The sequence below is a fragment of the Danio rerio genome, chromosome 7 (assembly GCF_049306965.1).
Source record: "Danio rerio strain Tuebingen ecotype United States chromosome 7, GRCz12tu, whole genome shotgun sequence".
NCBI lineage: Eukaryota > Metazoa > Chordata > Actinopteri > Cypriniformes > Danionidae > Danio > Danio rerio.
Window position 1 is genome coordinate 33,967,711 of NC_133182.1, and position 20,705 is coordinate 33,988,415.

At 36.1% G+C, this 20,705-nt stretch overlaps 1 protein-coding gene across 8 annotated transcripts in view; it reads right to left on the bottom strand.

Moving 5' to 3' along the window:
- pias1a (protein inhibitor of activated STAT, 1a) overlaps positions 1-20,705 on the bottom strand; it is a 65,626-nt gene that overhangs the window by 20,260 nt on the left and 24,661 nt on the right. For all 8 annotated transcript variants that reach the window (XR_012383355.1, XR_012383354.1, XR_012383351.1 and 5 more), the window contains exon 2: positions 18,477-18,912. Coding sequence is in view for 2 of the 8 variants with exons in the window: in XM_687829.8 (XP_692921.4) it covers positions 18,477-18,912 (436 nt within the window). In the remaining 6 variants the exon portion in view is untranslated. The remainder of the gene's footprint in view (positions 1-18,476; positions 18,913-20,705) is intronic.

Genomic DNA, 20,705 nt, shown 5'->3' on the forward strand with positions numbered 1-20,705 from the left:
AGCTCAGAATAAGTTTAAATATGCAAAGCATTTCAACCAGTCCTAATTATTTAAGATAAGTCTTTTTAATGTTTCATTCTCAATAGCCAGGCGAGATTCTTATCCGCATAATTCCAGCCATATGTGAAGGGCTACAATCAAAGCTGGAAGAGTAATGTTACAGTCTTCTCCCCCCACTCTGAACCCTGTCCAGCTTAAATAACATCAATATTCCTTCAAAACAAACTTTTCTGGGAATGCTCATATCATTCTAGCTCAGTTCTTTTCCAATGTCATCCAAGGGAGAGACTCAGACTGTTCTTCTGTTTCCAAGGGTTCGAGGACCAGATAAACAGTGTGTCTAAAGCCATTATGGTTACAGGCGGCAAACAGTTGCTATGAGGGAGCGCATGTTTGAAAATTAACTACAGATTATGTGAGGATTGCTATTGATTGAAAACATTTGTTGTTGCACTAGCAGATTCAGCCGGCAACAAGTCATGAAAGTCATTTGGGAATGTGCTGTTAATTACACTCAGTAACAATAAGACTGCTATAATAACACAGACCTGCATCTGTTTGATTGCAGTAAAACTCCAAGTATCCAATCCAATTAGACTCTATATTTAGTTTCTCTTCCATTTTTTCGGCATACTGCTTAAAAGATTTTCATTTATTTCACAATATTGATTGTATTTTAGTTTGCAATAATGTTTTTAAACATTGGATGTTGCCGTTTATGAGTACTGGTTTCATTCAAAAGTGAGATAACTGATTATTATATATATTTTACAATATTTATTTATTGGAAAAAGGCTTTGCGTTGCCATATTACTGTATCTCACCAACAGGAAAGAGTTTATGAACTTTAGCTTCGGTAAGAACTTGGTCACATACTCACTTCATTTTGCTGAAGGTCCATTTACAAACAAGCATTTCAACCCTGGATTTTCAGAAAGATTCAAACTAAATGATAATGCTGTGCTGACTATATTAGAGCCAACAGTAATGTCACACTACACAAGTCTGAGTAATCACATTACCACTATTGCTTTGTACCGTATGTTTCACAGATTGTTTCATTTGTACTTATTATTTATACGTTTTTAAGCTAAATCATAGCAGCGTCCATCTATAAAGGATATGGTCTATTAAACACAAGTTCACATGAGTGAGCACACAGCTGTCCTTTCAAAGTTTGTGACCATATCTTAGAAGCAAAGATTCAGTGTAAAATGCTGTTTGTTTAATGTTCAGAGTCTACAATCTACCACACCTATTCAAGCTGTGCTCCAATGAGGGGCTATAAACAACGCGACATAATGTGCATCCCAAATAGCATACTTATACACTATTCTAAGCCATTTTGTTGTATAAACAGTGAAAGTATAGTGATTTCATTAAAAATTAATCATAAAAAATAAGTTGATGCACTTATTCAACTGATTAAAAAAGTGTGGAAGTTGATAATTTCATGCATTCAACGTTCCCAGCTTTTCTCTAGTAACAAAAGGGGAAGAGCTATGGGATGACCGTAGATATATATATACTAGATATCGCATGCGAGCCTTGTGCATGCATTAATACCACCGCAACATTTGTACTGTGCTCTCAGGATGACAAATGTCATTTAACCGCACTGATCAAGACTACAGCCAATCAGAAGATGCTGGACTTTTGCGCTGTGTAAAGTGTGGTAACGAGCAAACAAAGCATAAAAGCAGAACATTTCATAGGTAAGATTGAGTTTTTTTTTTTTTTTAGTATTTGTATGTTATGAACATTTGTGTTAAACAAGTAACTGTTTTTTTTTTTTTCATTTTCAATATGTACAACACGCATAAAAGCCTTATAAATATAATTTGCACAATATAAATAAAAAAGTTTTTAATACAAATCTCAGCAAATAAACACCCTTAATGTGTTTACTCCTTTAATAAGATTTTCATGGTAATGTTTCCTTTCACTGTCTCATTAAGGCAAACATCTGAGATAAATAAGTTATATCTCTGAACTTTAATAATAAACTGGTAAAAAATTATGCGCTTTCCACCTCCTTGTTTTCAGAATCAGCTGCAATAACTTCTTGAGAGTTTTGCCCTTAAGTCTGCATCGACGTATACTCAAAACCAAGAAAACATTCAGGAACTTTTGTGCGTCCTCCGTTCTTGCAGTCTTGAGTTTTAGAACTGAACTTTGGCAGTTGATGATGACGTTACATGAGAACCCGAGGACGCAAGATTGCTGAAGAAGGCATATTAAAAAACAGCCAATGACAAAGTGTACAGGTCTACAACTTCCCACCAGAGTCAAATGAAACATAGAAGTTTTACCTGTAGCCAAAAAAAGTTGCTTGAAGTTTTTTTGGGATAATATACAAAAAAAACATCCATTTTGCAGACCAAACATTCAATATATAAATTAAAACTTCCATAGACATTGTGTGGAGTATAAGATACTGTGTAGCTGATCAAGTAACAATGACGTACTCTCCCTCCTGTACTTTAAAGCAAACTCAGATTCACACTTACTGTATACTCCACGCTATATTTAACACATTCATAAATATATAGAGGACAATCTTACTAATGCAAATGTTCTCATCCAAAAAAAATCTTCCCAAAATAACCATCACTGCAAAACACTGACACACACAGCCAGCAGAGCCAAACATGGTTACCCCGGTAATTTAAATGTGTGAGCTTCAGTTTTTCATATATAAAACTAACACAAACCACAAATTCACACTCCATTTCCCTCTCGAGCTCGCCTGCTCAGCGTGGGTAATTTAATCATTCCTACTGACATGAAGTTATCTGATATTCTTACAAAAATAAATAGATAAACACATGCAGAGCTTTGCATTGTTTTTATACAACCGGTCCCCTCCTTGAAATTGATTGGTCAAGCTGTGTTCCCAGACTTCTGATACAGAGAACAGGACTGCTATGTTTATTATTAGCAGTGTAACTGTTGATCGCTATGCTTGTTTGTGGTGTTCCAGTGTAATAGACAGGAATAATTATTCTGAATTTAGTCATTTGGAACTAATGTGAATGGTTTTGCTTATTAAAAAATAAAAATCTATATATTTTTGTGATCTGAATGCTCTACACTCACCCCTTGAAATCTCTATTTTACCATACTGAAATGATGTGACCTTCAATGTTTCATTAAGCATTTAGCAAACTCTCCGGGCTTACTGACCACCACCTGTAGAGACGCTAAAAGCAAAGTGATGTTTGGTGATGCAATTTAAAAGTGGAGAAATGGAAAGAATTACTACTTGAATGGAAAAAAACTTGAAACAAAAAAGTATGTAGCCATACAGAAAAAAAAATAAAAAATTGTAGGCACAGAATAGTTTTTTTTGCATGATCCAATTCTTTGTACTCAATGTTACATTGTGATATCATCTAAAATGTGTTGCAATAAATATATTCTAAACGCAATTAACAATCAAGAAAATTATTTTTCTTTATTTCTCTATTGAACACAAAAGAAGCTATTTTTAAAAATGTTGGAAAATGGTAACCATTGACTTGTGGATGTCTATAACTATGGTTTCCAACGTTCTTCAAAATGATTTGTGATCAACAGAAAAAAGAAACCCATAATGATTTGGATCTACTTGAGGGTGAGCAAAAAGTGAGTAAACATATTTATTTTGGTAAACTATTTCTAGCACGCAAATACACACATGCAAAGCTTGCACACATTTGTATAGGTAGCAAATGAAAGAGACACATGAGTGTTTGTGAAGCACATTTCACTTTGTTTATGCTTGCAATTTGTAATAAATACTGTTTATAGTAAACACTACTATAATTTCTTTTTTATGCTTTTATTTTCTGTTTAACTAAATGCTAAAAAGTATTTGCTGTGGAATGACGGAAACTGTAAAAAACTATTTGAGATTATTTGAAATGTTTTAATTTAATTATGTCTACAAAGAGATTATGATAATTGTAAATGGTCTTCTTTTAATTGTGTACAATCAAAATTACAACAAATCACCATACTTTAAAAAAGTAAACAAATAGCACAGTTTTTGACATCTCAATTTGTAATAATTTCATTGTATAAGAATAACATTGACACTCCCTTATACTCATGCATTCCCTTATTTCACACACAACATTACATATTTATAGGAACTTTCGCTGTGATGAAGTCGCTAATGTTAATGTGTGCGAAATATACTATATGGATACTATATATATACTATACTATATGTGTGTTTTACATGCAATTTAAAAAGTACTGTACTGCAAAGGGATTGCTTTATGTCCAGTGCAAATTAAGCAATATAAACAACTATAGCTGGATGGCACAATTTAATTTTTCTCCTTTAATTTATTTTTGTATATTTATTGCACACCTTTTTGTACAATAAATCAAGTCTAAAATGGATTTCTTCATAGTCGAGTCACCGCATTTGCCACCATCCACAGATTTTCTACAACCCCTAGTAGGGTTGTAACAATATACCGGTATGACGGTTTACCACGATTTGAACGTGCATGATTATCATACCATGAACAATTGCATATCAACGGTTTTAACCCTTAAAGACCGAGACAGCCGCCTGCGGCTAAAAATAAGTATTGCTCTTAATAACTTTTGATCCGCTGATCCGATTCATACAATTCAAAGATTGGCATAAAGAAGAGAATCTCAGCTTTCCAGTGCTGTATCACATAACATTCGCGGACTTTCAGAGGCTCCGGAATCAGTGCGGTTACGTCATCAACATTTGACAACGCTGATTTGACAAAGAAACGCTTGTCACTGTGTCTCCGGACAAATCAGACATGATACATTGATGCATTGTCCCTCCTCCATGCCCAGATTGGTTCAAACTCGCTATATCACAACCAATAAGCATAGGTTTCGCTTTTGTTTGTGGACCAAGCTTTTTGAACAACACGGAATGAGAGATAGGCATACATTTATGCGCGGCTAAATAAAACGCAAAAAAAAAAAAGTTTTTCATTAAATAATTCTCATACTAAGTACTTTTGCATGCACAGCAGCACAGAAACATGACAAAACAGTGACACAGGAAAGACGAACTGCTGCTCTTGCTGTTTTCAAAAGACGCAAATGAAGATGCAGCTGTTTGTCTGCATTGCAGACAACCATATCCAAATCCATATCGATAGACAACCATATCCATGCTGGCACATAAAACCTAAGGATGTTCCATATTGAATCTAGTTTCGTTATGTAACTATTTATAGTATAGTAAATATTTATATCTATTTTTTACTGAGGATTTGCACCATGTTTATTTGGACTTTATTTGGACTTTGACACATTATTTATTATTTTCTTATTTTTATTTGTTCATTGTAAGTGATGTTGTTTATAGTAACTAAAAATATATTATTTGGAAAAAGTCAAATTTGCTTCACTGTTCTATTATTTTGTAACAATTGTAACATACCGTATACCGCGAAACCGTCAAACCGTGGTATTGTTTTAGACGATTATCATACCGTGAAAAATTCATAGCGTTACAACCCTAACCCCTAGCCAGAATGGGTATCTGAAGTCAGTGTTGTAAGTAAGGATGTCCAGATCCCATCACGTGATTGGAAATCGTGCAGCATGACATCACATTGTTGCAGAGACATTATTAGTTTAATGCCAGCGAAGTAAAACACAAAAGCAGCTTGAAGCAGAAAGCGTGATAATGTCTGCGGTCTGGAGGTGTTATAAAGTTGATGACGACATTGCCATAGCAAACTGTGAGATATGTAAACTTGGGATTGCTTGCCAGGTATTTTAAGTTGAGGTGCTGTTTGTTTTTAATATTATTTTTACTGCTACACTAAAAGTCCAAAAGAGAAGAATTGATGTTATTTATTACTTGATTGTTCAAGCTACTCCGCAGAAGTGATCTGTTTGTTAACAGAGTTGTTGAATTTTAAAATAAGGTGAATTATATAAAAAAAATAAGTAACATCCTGTCTGTCTTGATCTGTTGTTGTTTTTTTTTCTTTGTTTTTTTATGTATTATAGAAGTATCGGATTGGGTTTCGGTATCGGTAGATACTCAAAATCAAATGGCTCGAACTTAGACTCAAGGGCAAAAAAAAAAAAAAAAAAAAAAACTGATTGGAACATCCAAAGGTAATTTGCTAATTTTTCTGCATGCTTGGTTTTCCAGACATTATGGCGGATGGCAACAGAGAGCACAGAATATCAGCAATATGACTGATCAAGTCACCTGTCAATAAAACTCCCAGCAAAGAGTCAATTGCTATTTCTTTCAAATGAGAGTAGATGAATATCAGGACATTAACACCGTTAACCAAACATTAATAATGCTCTACCTTGTTGTTTGGGAGTGCAGTATTTATCACCATTGTTGTATCTGTGCTTACATTGACAACAAAATAGCAAACACTTTGCTTATGTGTAAGCTATATGATACTATAGCACTTTCCTCACATGATATGTGCAAAAAGTTTTGTTAAAGTGTTGTTGATTCTAACTGAAGAGGAAATTACAAATATGTGGGTGGGCATTTGGCACCTTGTGTGAAGCCATCATGTCCTCACAGTTCTTCAAAAAATTATCCAAATGTCTTAATTTCCTGCTTCTCCGTGAACCTGTTTTTCCGACTGTTACCATTTTACTTTTCTCGACACTTGCTGTGTGCTCTCCCCCTCCCAAGTGCTTTCATTCTCCATTCGTTTTATTTTCTCCATTGCCTTCATTTGTCTTTTCCCTTCTCGCACACGTACAATACATCATCCTGTTGACAGGTCTATTGACTTTGCTCTATTTCATCAGCATACACCAAAAAGAAAGCGAGGTAACGTTTTCTGAATATAAGTGTGTGCGGCATCGTTATGGAGCTAATTACTTTCCATTTAACTATGAATATTGACCAGGGCCATGCTGATGAAAGGCCAAACAGGTGCCGCTATACACCCACCTACCCATTTTCGCAGGCCGTACTTTCCTCTGGCCTTTTCTTTCCTGCTTTGCTTATATTCAGCCTCTTGTTCTCTTCCGCAGCTTCAAATCTCTCGCTTTCTTTAACATGAAACGGCAGGGGTGCAATTAGACCTGGAGAATCGACTCGACGACACATAATTAGCCTGATCTCTATTCTTACAATCAACACTGGGGAGGTAAGAGAGAGAGAGATGGAAAGAGGGAGAGACAGTGAAAATAACGGCGTTGAAGATGGAGAGAAACAAAGGGAGATTGACGGGGAGAGGCGGACAGAGGCAAAAGAGAGAGACAGAGAGAGAAAAAGGCAGATCGAGAGAGAGAGAGAGAGAGAGCAGGCACAAGTTCCCTCCCCCATGTCTAATCTAAAAATAGCACAGCAGTCTTTATCATCTGATTTGCTTCAACAGTTGGATGTAAAGTGGACGTGAAGGCCTGTGTGCTTCGGTTTGTTTCTGCAAAACCTCTCTTCATCTGCACCCTTCTTTGATTATAAATGTGACATAAAAAACTACATGATATGCATGTGTTTTTACATTTGACAATAAAGCTATGCATCAATCCTAACAATTATTGTTTCTTACTGTATTTGAAAAGTCATTTGTTGCTGAATTCAGACTGGGCTAAATAAGCATTTTGTTTTCTCTTTCACAGGAGGGGGTCTTGTGGATTAGACTCTTCATTGTGTTGACTGCACGGCAGGCTGTGTGTTGTGTGATTGATGGTGATGTCTGTGTGTTTTCCTTCTTCAGAGAGGCTGGCTGACTCATGATTCTGGATACTGAGTTAAGTAATAGTTAGACTGATGCTCACTGTGGCTGCGCAACTTTCTGTGGAATGGGTGTTCAACCAAATGAGCAAATCTTTTATCATGAAGTGAGTAATTTTATATCGCAGTAATAGTATAATTTTAGTTATTTTAATTGGGAATTTGACAAAACCTGAGGTAGTTCTTATAGTTTATTTGAATATTCTAATATAATGAACTAATATAAACCACAGAATGGAATTCAAATGAAAGGTGCTACATTTGATTGACTTTTAGTTAATTAATTTAAAAGCATGGAAATACTGTACATGTTTTTTCATTGTTGTTCATGATAAGGAGATATCAGAATCATTTCTAAGTGAACAAGTTCACTATTGTTCATTATATATAATCTATAATTAATTGCAAAAAGGAATGTTTTGTGAGCACCATTAGTGGAGTTTTTCTGAATTTCAGATTTTCTTTTATTTTAGATCAAATAAATGCAGCCCTGATAAGCATAAGAGACAAACATTTGGATACTGAGTTAAGTAATAGTTAGACTGATGCTCACTGTAGCTGCACAACTTTCTGTGGAATGGGTGTTTAACCAAGCCAACAAATCTTATATCATGAAATTAGAAATTTTAAATAAAAGTAACTGTATTTTACTTATTTTGACTGGGAATTTGACAAAACCTGAGGCAGTTCTTAAGGTTTATTTAGATAATAGAGTTCGGGAATTAACTAATATAAACAACAGAATGGAATCCAAATGAAAGGTGCTACATTTGATTGCCTTTTAGTTAATTAATTTAGAAACATACACTACTGTACAGGCTTTTTCTTTGTTGTTTATGATAAGAATGTATCAGAATCATCTCTAGGTGAACAAGTGCACTTTTGTTCAAAATATATAATCAATTAATTGCAATAAGAAGCGTTACGTGAGCACTATTAGTGGAGTTGGTTTGAATTGTAATTCCATGTGAAGCATAAAAGTACTGTACATGCTTTCTCATTGTTGTTCCTGATACTAGGTATCAGAATGATCTCTATGTGAACAAGTGTTAAAAATTTATTATCTACAATTAATAGTGATAAGAAAAGTTTCATAAGCACCATTAGTGGAGTTATTAGGCTAGCTTGTGTAGCAAGCCAGACTATTGTTATCCTATTTTTCTTCTGAGACTAAAAATTAAACTCTATCTCCTCCTAGAGCTTTCAAGCTATGACCACCAAACTCACACCAGACCTCCAAACTGGTCTGACTCGGGTTGCTATATCTTTTCCGACTGATCCGACTTTTGGTTTTCCAAAAAACGTCCCGGGACCGTCTGAAAAATCCCATTGACTTAACATTGGACCAAACTTTGTGACCTCATAACTCTGCATCAGACTGTCCTACAGGCTTCTAACTGGGCTCATTTAACTCAGACTACCTAACTGCCAATAACTGATGAGCTTTTAACTTTCTGGCCACACCCTAGCAACCACTTTTGGGACCCTAGAAACTGTCCCATAGACTTCCACTGCAAAAGTCTCTCATTGACTTTACATTGGGTCAAACTTTGTGAGCTCATAACTCTACATCAGACTGTTGCACAGACTTCTAACTGGGCTCATTTAACTCAGACTACCAAACTACCAATAACTGATGAGCTTTTAACTTTCTAGCCACACCCCTAACAACCAGATACGGCACCCTAGCAACGGTCCCATAGACTGCAATTATAGAGGTTCAGATTGATATCGTCATGCTGCAGTGTGATAGAGACATGGGTGTTGCTTTTAACTGTTCCTACTGGCAAGAAGCTTTGATACATCATCAGTCTAAGCTGCCAATCCACTCCATAGCAACAAAACAGACTAACCTAGCAACAGCAGCTATATCTCAGTATTAGAACATCGTAGAGAAGCGGGGGTTGGCTTGTTTGACTCATGCTAGCACACCATCCATCCATCCCTGCATCATCCATCCATCTATCCATCTATCCATCTATCCATCTATCTATCTATCTATCTATCTATCTATCTATTCATACTTTTTAAAACTGTTTAAACTAAATAAACTATTACCATCAGGCTTTCACAAGCCAGCCTCAAAGTTTGTTCTCAAACTTTAAGAATCTAGTTCTGAATTGTAATATCTAGGCATGGTGCAGTATACGATTCAAATGGTATGACAACCATGGACAAAAAGATCACTGTTTCACTGTATTACAGTTTTGTGATTACTGCTTTTAACTGTTCTTTTAATTGTCTGGGTAAAAAAAAATTTTATCCCCATTCAACACAACATATTTTATTTTAAGAAACATTTAAAATAGTTTGGAACAGTAAACATGTCAGGCTAAATAATTAAAATAAATAATTGCTTTCTGTTATATTTAGTAGTTTAAAATACAGAAATTTCTTTACAACTTGAAAAGGAATCTTTGAATTTCTTTCTTTTCTTTGGATATAAATAAGCCACTGCACTGTGCAGGTCTAGCATGGTTGAATGTTGGTGTATAAGCAATTTGTTTTTCAAATGTTTCCTGAATTATGGGTTGTCAGCAGCTATTGATATTGAGAGTCCTTTTTGGCAAGAGATACTGTTGCCCTAAAAACTAAATAAAATAGTCATAAAAAACAAAAACAAAAAAAACTTAAACATTAAAACCGGTTATGGTTCTTGTAATATCTCAAACCCAATATTACTGTCTTATTGTATTTATTGTAAGCATAGGAGAAAAACTTTTGAACACTAGTGCAAGTCTTACGTATTTTAAATCCTACAGTAAATGTAGAATTATATAAAGGGCAAGCAAGCTTCCCACAATTATTTGTGAGAGTAATTAATATTACTCTTATGCTTATTTTAGCAACACTGCAGTCGCTCATCTGCATATTACTCATACAACCGGTTTAATTCGGTCCTGAATTGTACAAGATGCCAAATACATTGAAAAGCATGCACACCCTTATCTTTGAGACCCACTTGACTGTAAACGGATCTGTTTACACTCTCGTCCCACTAATACCACACCGGAGATCAACTTAGGTATTCGTGTAAACACAGTCGGTGATGTTTCAACAGAACGTAAACAGACAGGACTGCTAAAAATACAATTCAGACCACTGCAGCCTATCACTACTGAAATATGTCCATTTGGCCAGAGAGAAAAGAGTGTGATTAAAGACAACACAGGAAACGGTCCTGCTTTAGAAGCCTGGGTACAAGACACAAAATTGTGAGGGTTTGATTTAACAAAACTGTGCTGTAGATTTAGCATTGCCCACACACACAGCCCCACACTAAGCCTCTGTAGGTCATTCGCCTTAACGAAAACACAGCTAGGATACTCTAAACCCGGCATACATGCCAATAAAAATTCCTCTCAGTCTTTTTGCAGTACACCAAGACAGAAAGAGAAACACAAAGAAACCGAGAGACAGAAATCGAAACAGAAAGAACCACTGTGTGCAGCTGCTAATATTGAATTATCTATTCGTCTGTTATACACTCTGTTTACATGCATTCTTAGCTTTGCCAATATTTTGTTGTTTGCGGTAACTGCGTGCCATTAAAGCTATTTTCAATTTGAAACTGATAGAGACACCCATTTTAAATAACTTCATTTAATTAACAAACATTTCTGACACTTATCTGAAGTGGTTTTTATTCAGAAGGTTATATATGATTTGGTTGGTAACTAGAAGATGCATACCGCACTGCTCTCTTCGTGTAGGAGTACATTCATGCTGAGACACATCTCTGCTAATTAATAAAACACACTGACTTCCTTTGCATGACGTAAATAAACCGAAAAAGGCTCCAAGTTCTTTAAATGCTCCTATATGCCAGCATGCCAGAGGGTGATTGAGATGATGACTAATGCACGCATAGTGCATGGATCACTCCGATGAGAGAAGAATAATGATGACAATGATGATAATGAGATTATGGAAAATAAATAAATACTCGCTTCCTGTGGTGTAAGAGGCAGGGGGCAATGATATGCTGTTAGAGCATTCAGAGATAAATACATTGTCAAAGCACAAGGAAAATCACGCACGCCAGATTAAATAAAAGGGCAAATAATGCTGGAAAACATGCTTTGACATGGATCTAAACGTTTCTCTTTTTTAATGAAACTTCCTATTGACTTAGTCTTGATTTATTTGTGAAGACTGATGCAGAAAGTCTAATTTTTTGCAAATAACTTTATTCAAGTTGCCTGATGCCATAAATTCAGACTTTATTGGTGATGATAACAAAACCAAGATGTCTTCAGGACACTTTTCCCCCCCGTATTTTTAACCAATGATCTTATCCATCTCCTCAAAACTGCCCAATATTTCCGCCACAGGTGCTTCATTAATTGGCTATCTTGTTCTCTTTGTAAGGGTGGCAGACTGCCAAATTGTCTGTGTCTTCGTTGTACCACTTTTACCTCATTATTTTTATCAAGAGATGCCGAAGGTCAAGTGAGCCAACGCTGCAACTTAATATGTAGTTCAATGTTGCAGGCAAGTTTGGCTTAAGTGAGAAATAAAGTGTAGGCCTAAATTCATGTTTTCATTCATATCATTGTTCAACTTTTTAGGTTGAAAAAAAAAAAACATACTAATTCTCAAATAAATACATTGTAGGGTGTTGTGATATTGAAAAAAATGTGATAACATGCTACATAATTTTATATTGGAAACACTTTACTTGAACGGTTGTTCATAAGACTGTCATAAAGCCTTTACAATCAGGACATGACACGCCATCTTAATGAGAAGTCAAGTCATTAAGAGTCAATTACTAAGCTATGACATCTTAAATGCAAAGATGACATTGTTTGTTATGAAAACGTGTCAAATGAATTTTATAACAGCATCATATACATTTGCTTGAACTACAGTGGTACAAGCTGAAATTGTCATTAAAACCTCATTAAATAACAATGATGCTCTTAAAAATGATTGTTTGTTGACTCTTTTATTGAGACATTTAATGACAAATACAGTCCACTGTATTTACAGTGATGTGATATGTTCCACTGAATTAATCAGAAAAATATTCATGACAAAACTATAATGGCCTCATGACAATCATATTTATGAAAGATTTATGACAAGTTATGTTGTCTTGGTAATGTCAAGCTGTAGTGACAAAGACAAAAACTGATTGTGATGTATCTGTTTACGTTAAATTGTCAAAACCAACAATGCCATCTTTGCATTTAAAATGACATAACATAATTAACACTAAATAACAGTTGTCATAACCATAAAATCTCATTCACATTCATGATTTGTTTCATGTTATGATTATAAAGGCTCAGTCTTATGAACACCCCCTTCAAGTAAAGTGTTATCATTATATTTGATAAGCGATACGATATATATATTTTATTTTAAAACCAATACATTTCAAAATATTTCTAGAAAAATAAAAACACTACAGCTGCATTTACATTTGCATACTTTCATACTATATAGTACGATAAAAACAGTATGTGAGAGGCACCCGGGTGACTTACGACTTCCGGCGAGATTCAGAAGTCCACATCGAATAGAAGTTACGCTTTTCCAAGATGCACCAAGAGAGAATTCATGGGTAGGTCATATGAAGATGAAAAAATGGCGGATGTATGTCCGAGTTCCATTCATACTACTGACATTCGTACTGTATAGAACGTACTTTTCCAACTGCCGAGTGGTACATTTAAATTCAAATTGTGTTTTACTGACAGGTACCAATGAAACATTTGTATTAAATCAGTCATTTATTGCGACCCTTTGCGATGTGTACTGTATATATTGCAAAATGACCATTTGTGATATTTAAATAATATAAAGTGCAGCCCTAATATATACAGCACCAGAACATTTTCTGTGCTGTAAATGGAAAAAGAGTACTAAAGGTTGACAGATTATCCTTAAATATTTACTTTATGAGAAGCACACATCCTGCAATCTGTTGCTGGTTAGCAAGATAGAAACAAAACAATAATTACTTTCAGCAATCACCAAGAGTAAACAGATGTACAATGTTACAAATAAATTTTATTATAAATAAATACTGTTATCTTGAGTTATAATGCTAATTTTATTCAGAGTTTTAGGTGCTTACCAGAGAACACAGCATTTATCATTAACCTTATTATTTCTAACATTATTTATTAAAACAATGAGGAAAAAGATTCAAGACACCACACACTGTTAACAAATAACAGCACAGCCCTGCTAAACAGGCTCATCATTTTACAAATCCCCCAACAACTCATTCAGGACACCTTAAAACTAGCAAAAATAACTAAACTAGTCTTAAGCACTTGAAATGAAAGCTGGGATTGGATGTTATTGAAAAATAATGAATGATTAAATAAAGCTCAATGACAACTCAAATATGGACAAGATGATCAAACATGTCATTGTTTTACCCAGACTGACGGTGTAGGATCTATTTGGTTAGCATTTAATGACTAACCACATTTCTCACTTGCCTGGTTATCAATTCAAAATAGCTGACTTCACACTTCACATTATATTAATACGGCAAGGCTAAATCGCTCCCTGTAAAAGAACATACTGTCTCGCTAATGCTGCTGGGATTGTTTTGTCTGTACCACATATCACCTTTCACATGTGAAATGTGAAACCTATATGACTGTGAAACAAACTGTCAAATGTTTCAGCGGGCTGATCCAAGCACCTTTTCTAAAACACTGAAAACATAAATGTGATCTCAAGGCATATAGTTAAAAAAATATTAAAGGGTGATCATTATATGGCAGTAGCACTAAAATTAACAGCAAAATAAAAATTTATTATTTCCTTACCATGATAGAAAATTGTAACAACTTGCGTGTAGTTCATTTACCTAATTTACAAATATGTTTTGATATAGAAAGAGCAAAAATATTTTGCATATGTCCAATAAATTACTGCAAACAACTACTACTGGTCTGTAAGATTGTTATTATTCATATTTGTAATTTAGAAATGATTTAATAAGTGATAAATGCAGGGGCGGCATGGTGGCTCAGTGGTTAGCACTGTCAGTGTCACCTCACAGCAAGAAGGTGACTGGTTCGAGCCCCAGCTGGGCCAGTTGACATTTCTATGTGGAGTTTGCATGTTCCCCCCGTGTTGGCGTAGTTTTCCTCCGGTTGCTCCGGGTTTCCCCACAGTTCAAACACATGCTTTGAAGGTGAATTGAATAAGCTAAATTGGTTGTAATGTGTGTGTGAGAGAATGTGAGTGTATGAGTGTTTCCCAGTACTGGGTTGCCGCTGGAAGGGCATTCGCTATGTAAAACATATGCTGGATAAGTTGGCGGTTCATTCTGCTGTAGCGACCCCTGATAAATAAAGAGACTTTGTCTATATTTATATATATATATATATATATATATATATATATATATATATATATATATATATATATAAAGAGTCTGAAATGTCCTTTGAAAATTAGCATTTTTACTTGTGTGTAAGTTTAGTTATTTAGGTTTATGGCAAAGAATACACTTTTTTTAAAGGTCTTTAAAATTAAATAACTCAAAAAAAAATTGTCAATTTTTGATGGAAATTTCAAACGGCATAGAGGTTTTTGCATCTGAACATATATGAAAATATAAATGTATTTATAATCATATATATGTATACATATATATATAAACACACACCCACACACACAAATATATATATATATATATATATATATATATATATATATATATATGAAACGATACTTTTCACTAAACAATTCTGTAACTTAGATTAATAATTAGAATTTTTTTGAGCACGAAATTGTAATATCATGAGCATTTAGTTATTATCATGTGGTATTGTAACGATGGTGAAAATAATCTTCAACATGACAGTAATGAATTATAGGAGCAATTTTCTAGGGTTTTGGTGTATGCTTGAATTTTACAGCACTGTAAAAATACTCAAATGTCTCTGTCAATGTTTTCAAACATTAATATTTGATTTACCAAAGTCACATAAGTGGCAATTTCACATCTGTCACATCCATAGGTGTCACATCCATAATGAAGCTTTTCCCTCCTAAATGGAAATATGTCAGATAAAATAAAATGAATCATGTTTGTTCTACAGTGAGACAACTATTATCCTTTTGATTAGCATTGTTTCTTTTGGGCTGTGCAGTTTAATTCACTGAAATTCTACAGAGTATGTTGTAATACTGTAAACTCGCAGAGTTTTTGGTCACATCCATAACATGTTTATTTTCCTCATTTAAAGTACAAAATATGTTTACAGATTGATATTTTTCTGATCTCATAACTCTTTGGTTGGTTGTTTTGAAAAAATATAAACAGATGTTTTAATATAATGTAAACAAATAGTTTCTTTGTGAATTGATGTTTTGGGTTTTTACTGCAAATGTCATCTATAACTGTGGAATTGCTCATATGTGTGTGTGCCCATGTGTGTGTATAATTTACATGCATACAAATGCGAGATTGTTTCACTACCACATTTAATAAACAGCTAAAATGGACAGTAAAAAAAAAGAGCAGTACATTTCTACAAGTTAAGTTTGAACCCCTGTAGTGTGTGCTCTAGAATATTCTGTGCAAGTGTTTTTTATGGTGTCTGGTGCCATGGTGTGTCTACTCATGATTTCAACACTGTATGCAAATGAGGAGGAGAGAGACGATTTAGGAAAACAGAGAGACATGGGGTTGGTTGTGGGGATTGGCAGACTATTTGAACAACACTCCTCAGGCAAACGAACATGCTGATGCCCAACCAGCCAACATCATTAAAATGCTAATGTAGGGAAAAACAGGATCTCTTCGGCAGACAGACAAACCTACAGATACATTCATTATAAAAACCAAAACCACTAAAAATCTCAAACTCAAAACCTCACCAAGACTCATAGGTTTAATGTGCTCAAAACTTCTTCGTTTTCTGCCATTACTCCAGAACAAATCCACCCTAACAACACATACTGAAACATCATGATGCTGCAACTAAACCTGTATTTTTGCATATTTACATACTGCATAAACATTATATACTCTACAAAGTCAAGTCAGTAAGATTTTTTAAAAGAAATTGATATTTTTATTCAGCAATGATTTAACAAACCGATCAGTAATGGTTTTAAAGCATTTTTATTGTTACTTGTTGCGAATGCTTTATAATAAAAATATTTTGGTTTCAATTCTGTACATTGAATAACTCAGAATAACGTATTAAAAACTTTATTATGGCAAAAATCCACACAAAATAATTTTGTCCCATGATAAGAAATGTTTCTTTAGCTTTTAAGACTTAAGAAATGATTCTTATATATATATATTGTCCTATGGCTGCCGTCACATCATCCAAGTGGATGCTGCACACTGGTGGTGGTGTGGAGAGACCCCCTAATGATTGTGAAGTGCTTTGGGTGTATGATCATACACAATAAATGGGCTACATAAATCCACATTACTTACGTACTTACTTACATTCTATAGAATGCCTAGAAAATATATAGTATGCCTAAAACCGAACGTCAAAGTATGAAATGATTGCTACTTTACACATTGCCTAGACACTCTAGAATACCGAGTTGCCATGTGGCAAAATATGCAACTGGCCTACCTCCACCATTGGGTCATTGTTTGATGATGGCGATCGAAGCACATGAGTGTTAAACGTTATTGTAAGACAAAATATTGCCGGTACGAAATTCCACTACAACATCACAGACAATACTGCCATATTTCTTCTCACAATGTCAGTGTATATTATGCGGCTGAGGTTTCACAGACGCTATTCCCCGTAATGTTTGCTGGTAGATAGTTGTGTGACAATGTCGCAAGTGAGTGTAGTGCCAAGTTGGAATCATTGAATCATACCATGCTGACATGCAACGACAGTTCTACGATGAATTATCTCAAGTAAAAGCCAATGCTGCTTTTAATTATGTTTTTAGGAGCCAATGTGTTTTTTTTACTTTTAACTGGATTGCTAATTGCTTGAGCCCTGATCTCAAGGGATCTTTGAGCCCAGGGCTCCCCCCTTTTGCAGGGCGAGGGGAGATTGAGCTCAGGTCGATCTCAAACTCCCTCGCTGCTAAGGTCAAGGCGAACTTCCTGAGAGTAAGACATCATAAAAAAGGTTTAGGCTTATTTTATCTATAATATAGAGCACATTTGGACGGTGGGAGGAAACCGGGGAAAACCCACGCGGACACGGGGAGAACATGCAAACCCCGCACAGAAATACCAGATGGCTTAGCGAGGATCCAACGCCATAAGTATTCTTGCTGTGAGGCAACAGTGCTAGCCACTGGGCCATCATGCCACCCATTCTGGATAAAGGAGGAAGAAGGGGAGGAGGGGGTTTCTTCCAGATAGTTGTAGAAAGGAAATGAGAATATACATAGTGACAGTGACTTGGGATCCTTTGATTGGATGATCATGATTAGCTAATGTGGACCAGCTGGGTCAATCATGAGCACATGCTCCTCTAGAAATTAGTTGAAAATTAAACTTCACTTATTAAAGTTACTAATAATACAATTTCTTGTGCCCAAATGATTTAAACTCATACATGCATACTTAAAACACATGCTGATGATAAACTTTGACTCTACTATGGTTAATTACTCCACAAATCTCGGTGACTTCAGGTCAACTACAATTCCAACTTAAAATTGCAGATATGACTATTGTGGATGCGTACAGTGTTGTATCGATGCTGAAACAATACATTGTGCTGCCCTTTTATGTGCTTGAGTAAAATGTGATTTTTGAGAGTAGAGACACACTTACCTAAACTGGTAGGTTTAATAAGCTCGTCCAGAAGGTCGTAGAAGGGCAACCGTTGCAGTTTAACATCAGGATGAACAGGGTGCAGGTTGGTAGGTAGATGGGGCAGGCCCAGCTCATGTTTGGGCCCGAGTAGGGATATGGGCAGCAGAGGAGACGGGGGTGCACCGTGTCCGTCAAACCCCAGCTGTGTGAGGCCAGGGGGCAAAGAAGCAGCAGGATGAACTCCAGGTAGTGCTAGTTCAGCCGGAGACACCAGCTTGGTAGGAAAGCGTCGTCTATAGAGCTCCTTGATCTTCATCTGGACGGCGGGGCTGCAGCCAGCTTTAAGAAGGTGTAAGGCTTTAGTCAGGAGCTCGTGCTTTCGTCCATGTTTGTTTCGGCCTGCGTAGCCCAGGAGAACCTGCAGCTCTGACACCCGCAGGCTCATCACCATTTGCTATACAGGAGAAGGAAAGAAAGAGAGCAGTAGAAATGAACACGCAAATTCTGAGCCAAAGCAATAACAAAAATCACACTTCCAGCATCAAATACCCATCATTTGCATAGGCCAAACTGTTTACTGGGTAAACGCTGGGCAAGCTCGCTGCTCAGGCACTGATTTACACACATCTGAAGGCACACACACACACACACACGGAGAAACCCACATCTCTCACATGCACGCTTTCCCTCAGGCTAGGATAGTTCAGTAATGGTCTAAGCTATGAAATATGCAGGAGCAGCCCCAAACACACACAAACACAACGGAAGTGTCACATTTCACAGGCTCGAAAATGAGACAGAGAAAACAAACAGTAGAGGGCAAACAATGCAGTCTAAAGACGGACAGTGTACATGCTAACATTTTGAATAATAAACCATTCTTCTACAGATTGACAAACACAGGTGGTCTAGATTGACTGACGTGTGTTTCCTCATGAAATTTAAGTGAAGGAGCAATTAAAAAAGAATGCTCTATTGTTATTTAAGCACACTTATGACCCTCACCTAAAATAAATATATACACTCACCGGCCACTTTATTAGGTACACCTTACTGGTACCGTGTTGGAACCCCTTTTGCCTTCAGAACTGCCTTAATACTTTATAGCATAGCTTTAAAAAGGTACTGGATATATTCCTCAGAGATTGTGGTCCAAATTGACAGGATAGCATCACGCAGATGCTGCAGATTTGTCGGCTGCACATCCATGATGCAAATCTCCTGTTCCACCACATCTCAAAGGTACTCTATTAAATTGACATCTGGTGACTGTGGAGGCCATTTGAGTACAGTGAACTCATTGTCATGTTTAAGAAACTAGTCTGAGATGATTAGCGCTTTATGACATGGTGCGTTATTCTGCTGGAAGTAGCCATCAGAAGATGGCTACACTGAGGTCATAAAGATATAGACATGGTCAGCAACAATACTCAGGCAGGTTGTGGCGTTGACACAATGCTCAATTGGTACTAATGGGCCCAAAGTTAGCCAAGAAAATATCCCCCACACACCACCACCAGCCTGAACTGTTAATACACGGCAGGATGAATCTATGCTTTCATGTTGTTGAGGCCAAATTCTGACTCTACCATCCAAATGTAGCAGCAGAAATCGAGACTCATCAGCCCAGACAACGCTTTCCAAACTTCTATTGTCCAATTTGGCTGAGCCTTTGCGAACTGTAGCCTCAGTTTCCTGTTCTCAGCTGACATGACTCCACAGGAGTGGCACCCAGTGTGGTCTTCTGCTGCCCATCTGCCTCAAGGTTGGACGTGTTGTGCGTTTAGAGATCCTCTTCTGCATACCTCGGTTGTAACAAATGGTTATTTTAGTTACTGTTGCCTTTCTAACAGCTCGATCCAGTCGGGCGATTCTCATTTGACCTCTGGCATCAACAAGGCATTTGTGCCCACAGAACTGCCACTCAATACTATTGTCTGTAAAACCTAGAGATGGCTGCGCATGAAAATCCCAGTAGATCAGCAGTTTCTGAAATACTCAGACCAGCCCGTCTGGCACCAACAACCATGCCTTGTTCAAAGTCACCTTTCTTCCCCATTCTGATGCTCTGTTTGAACTGCAGCAGATCATCTTGACCATGTTTACATGCCTAAATGCATTCAGTTTCTGCCATGTGATTAGCTGATTAGAATTTGCGTTAACAATCAGTTGGACAGATGTACCTAATAAAGTGGTCCGGTGAGTGTATTTAGTAATACATAAAAATGTCATATAAAAGTGTCCGAG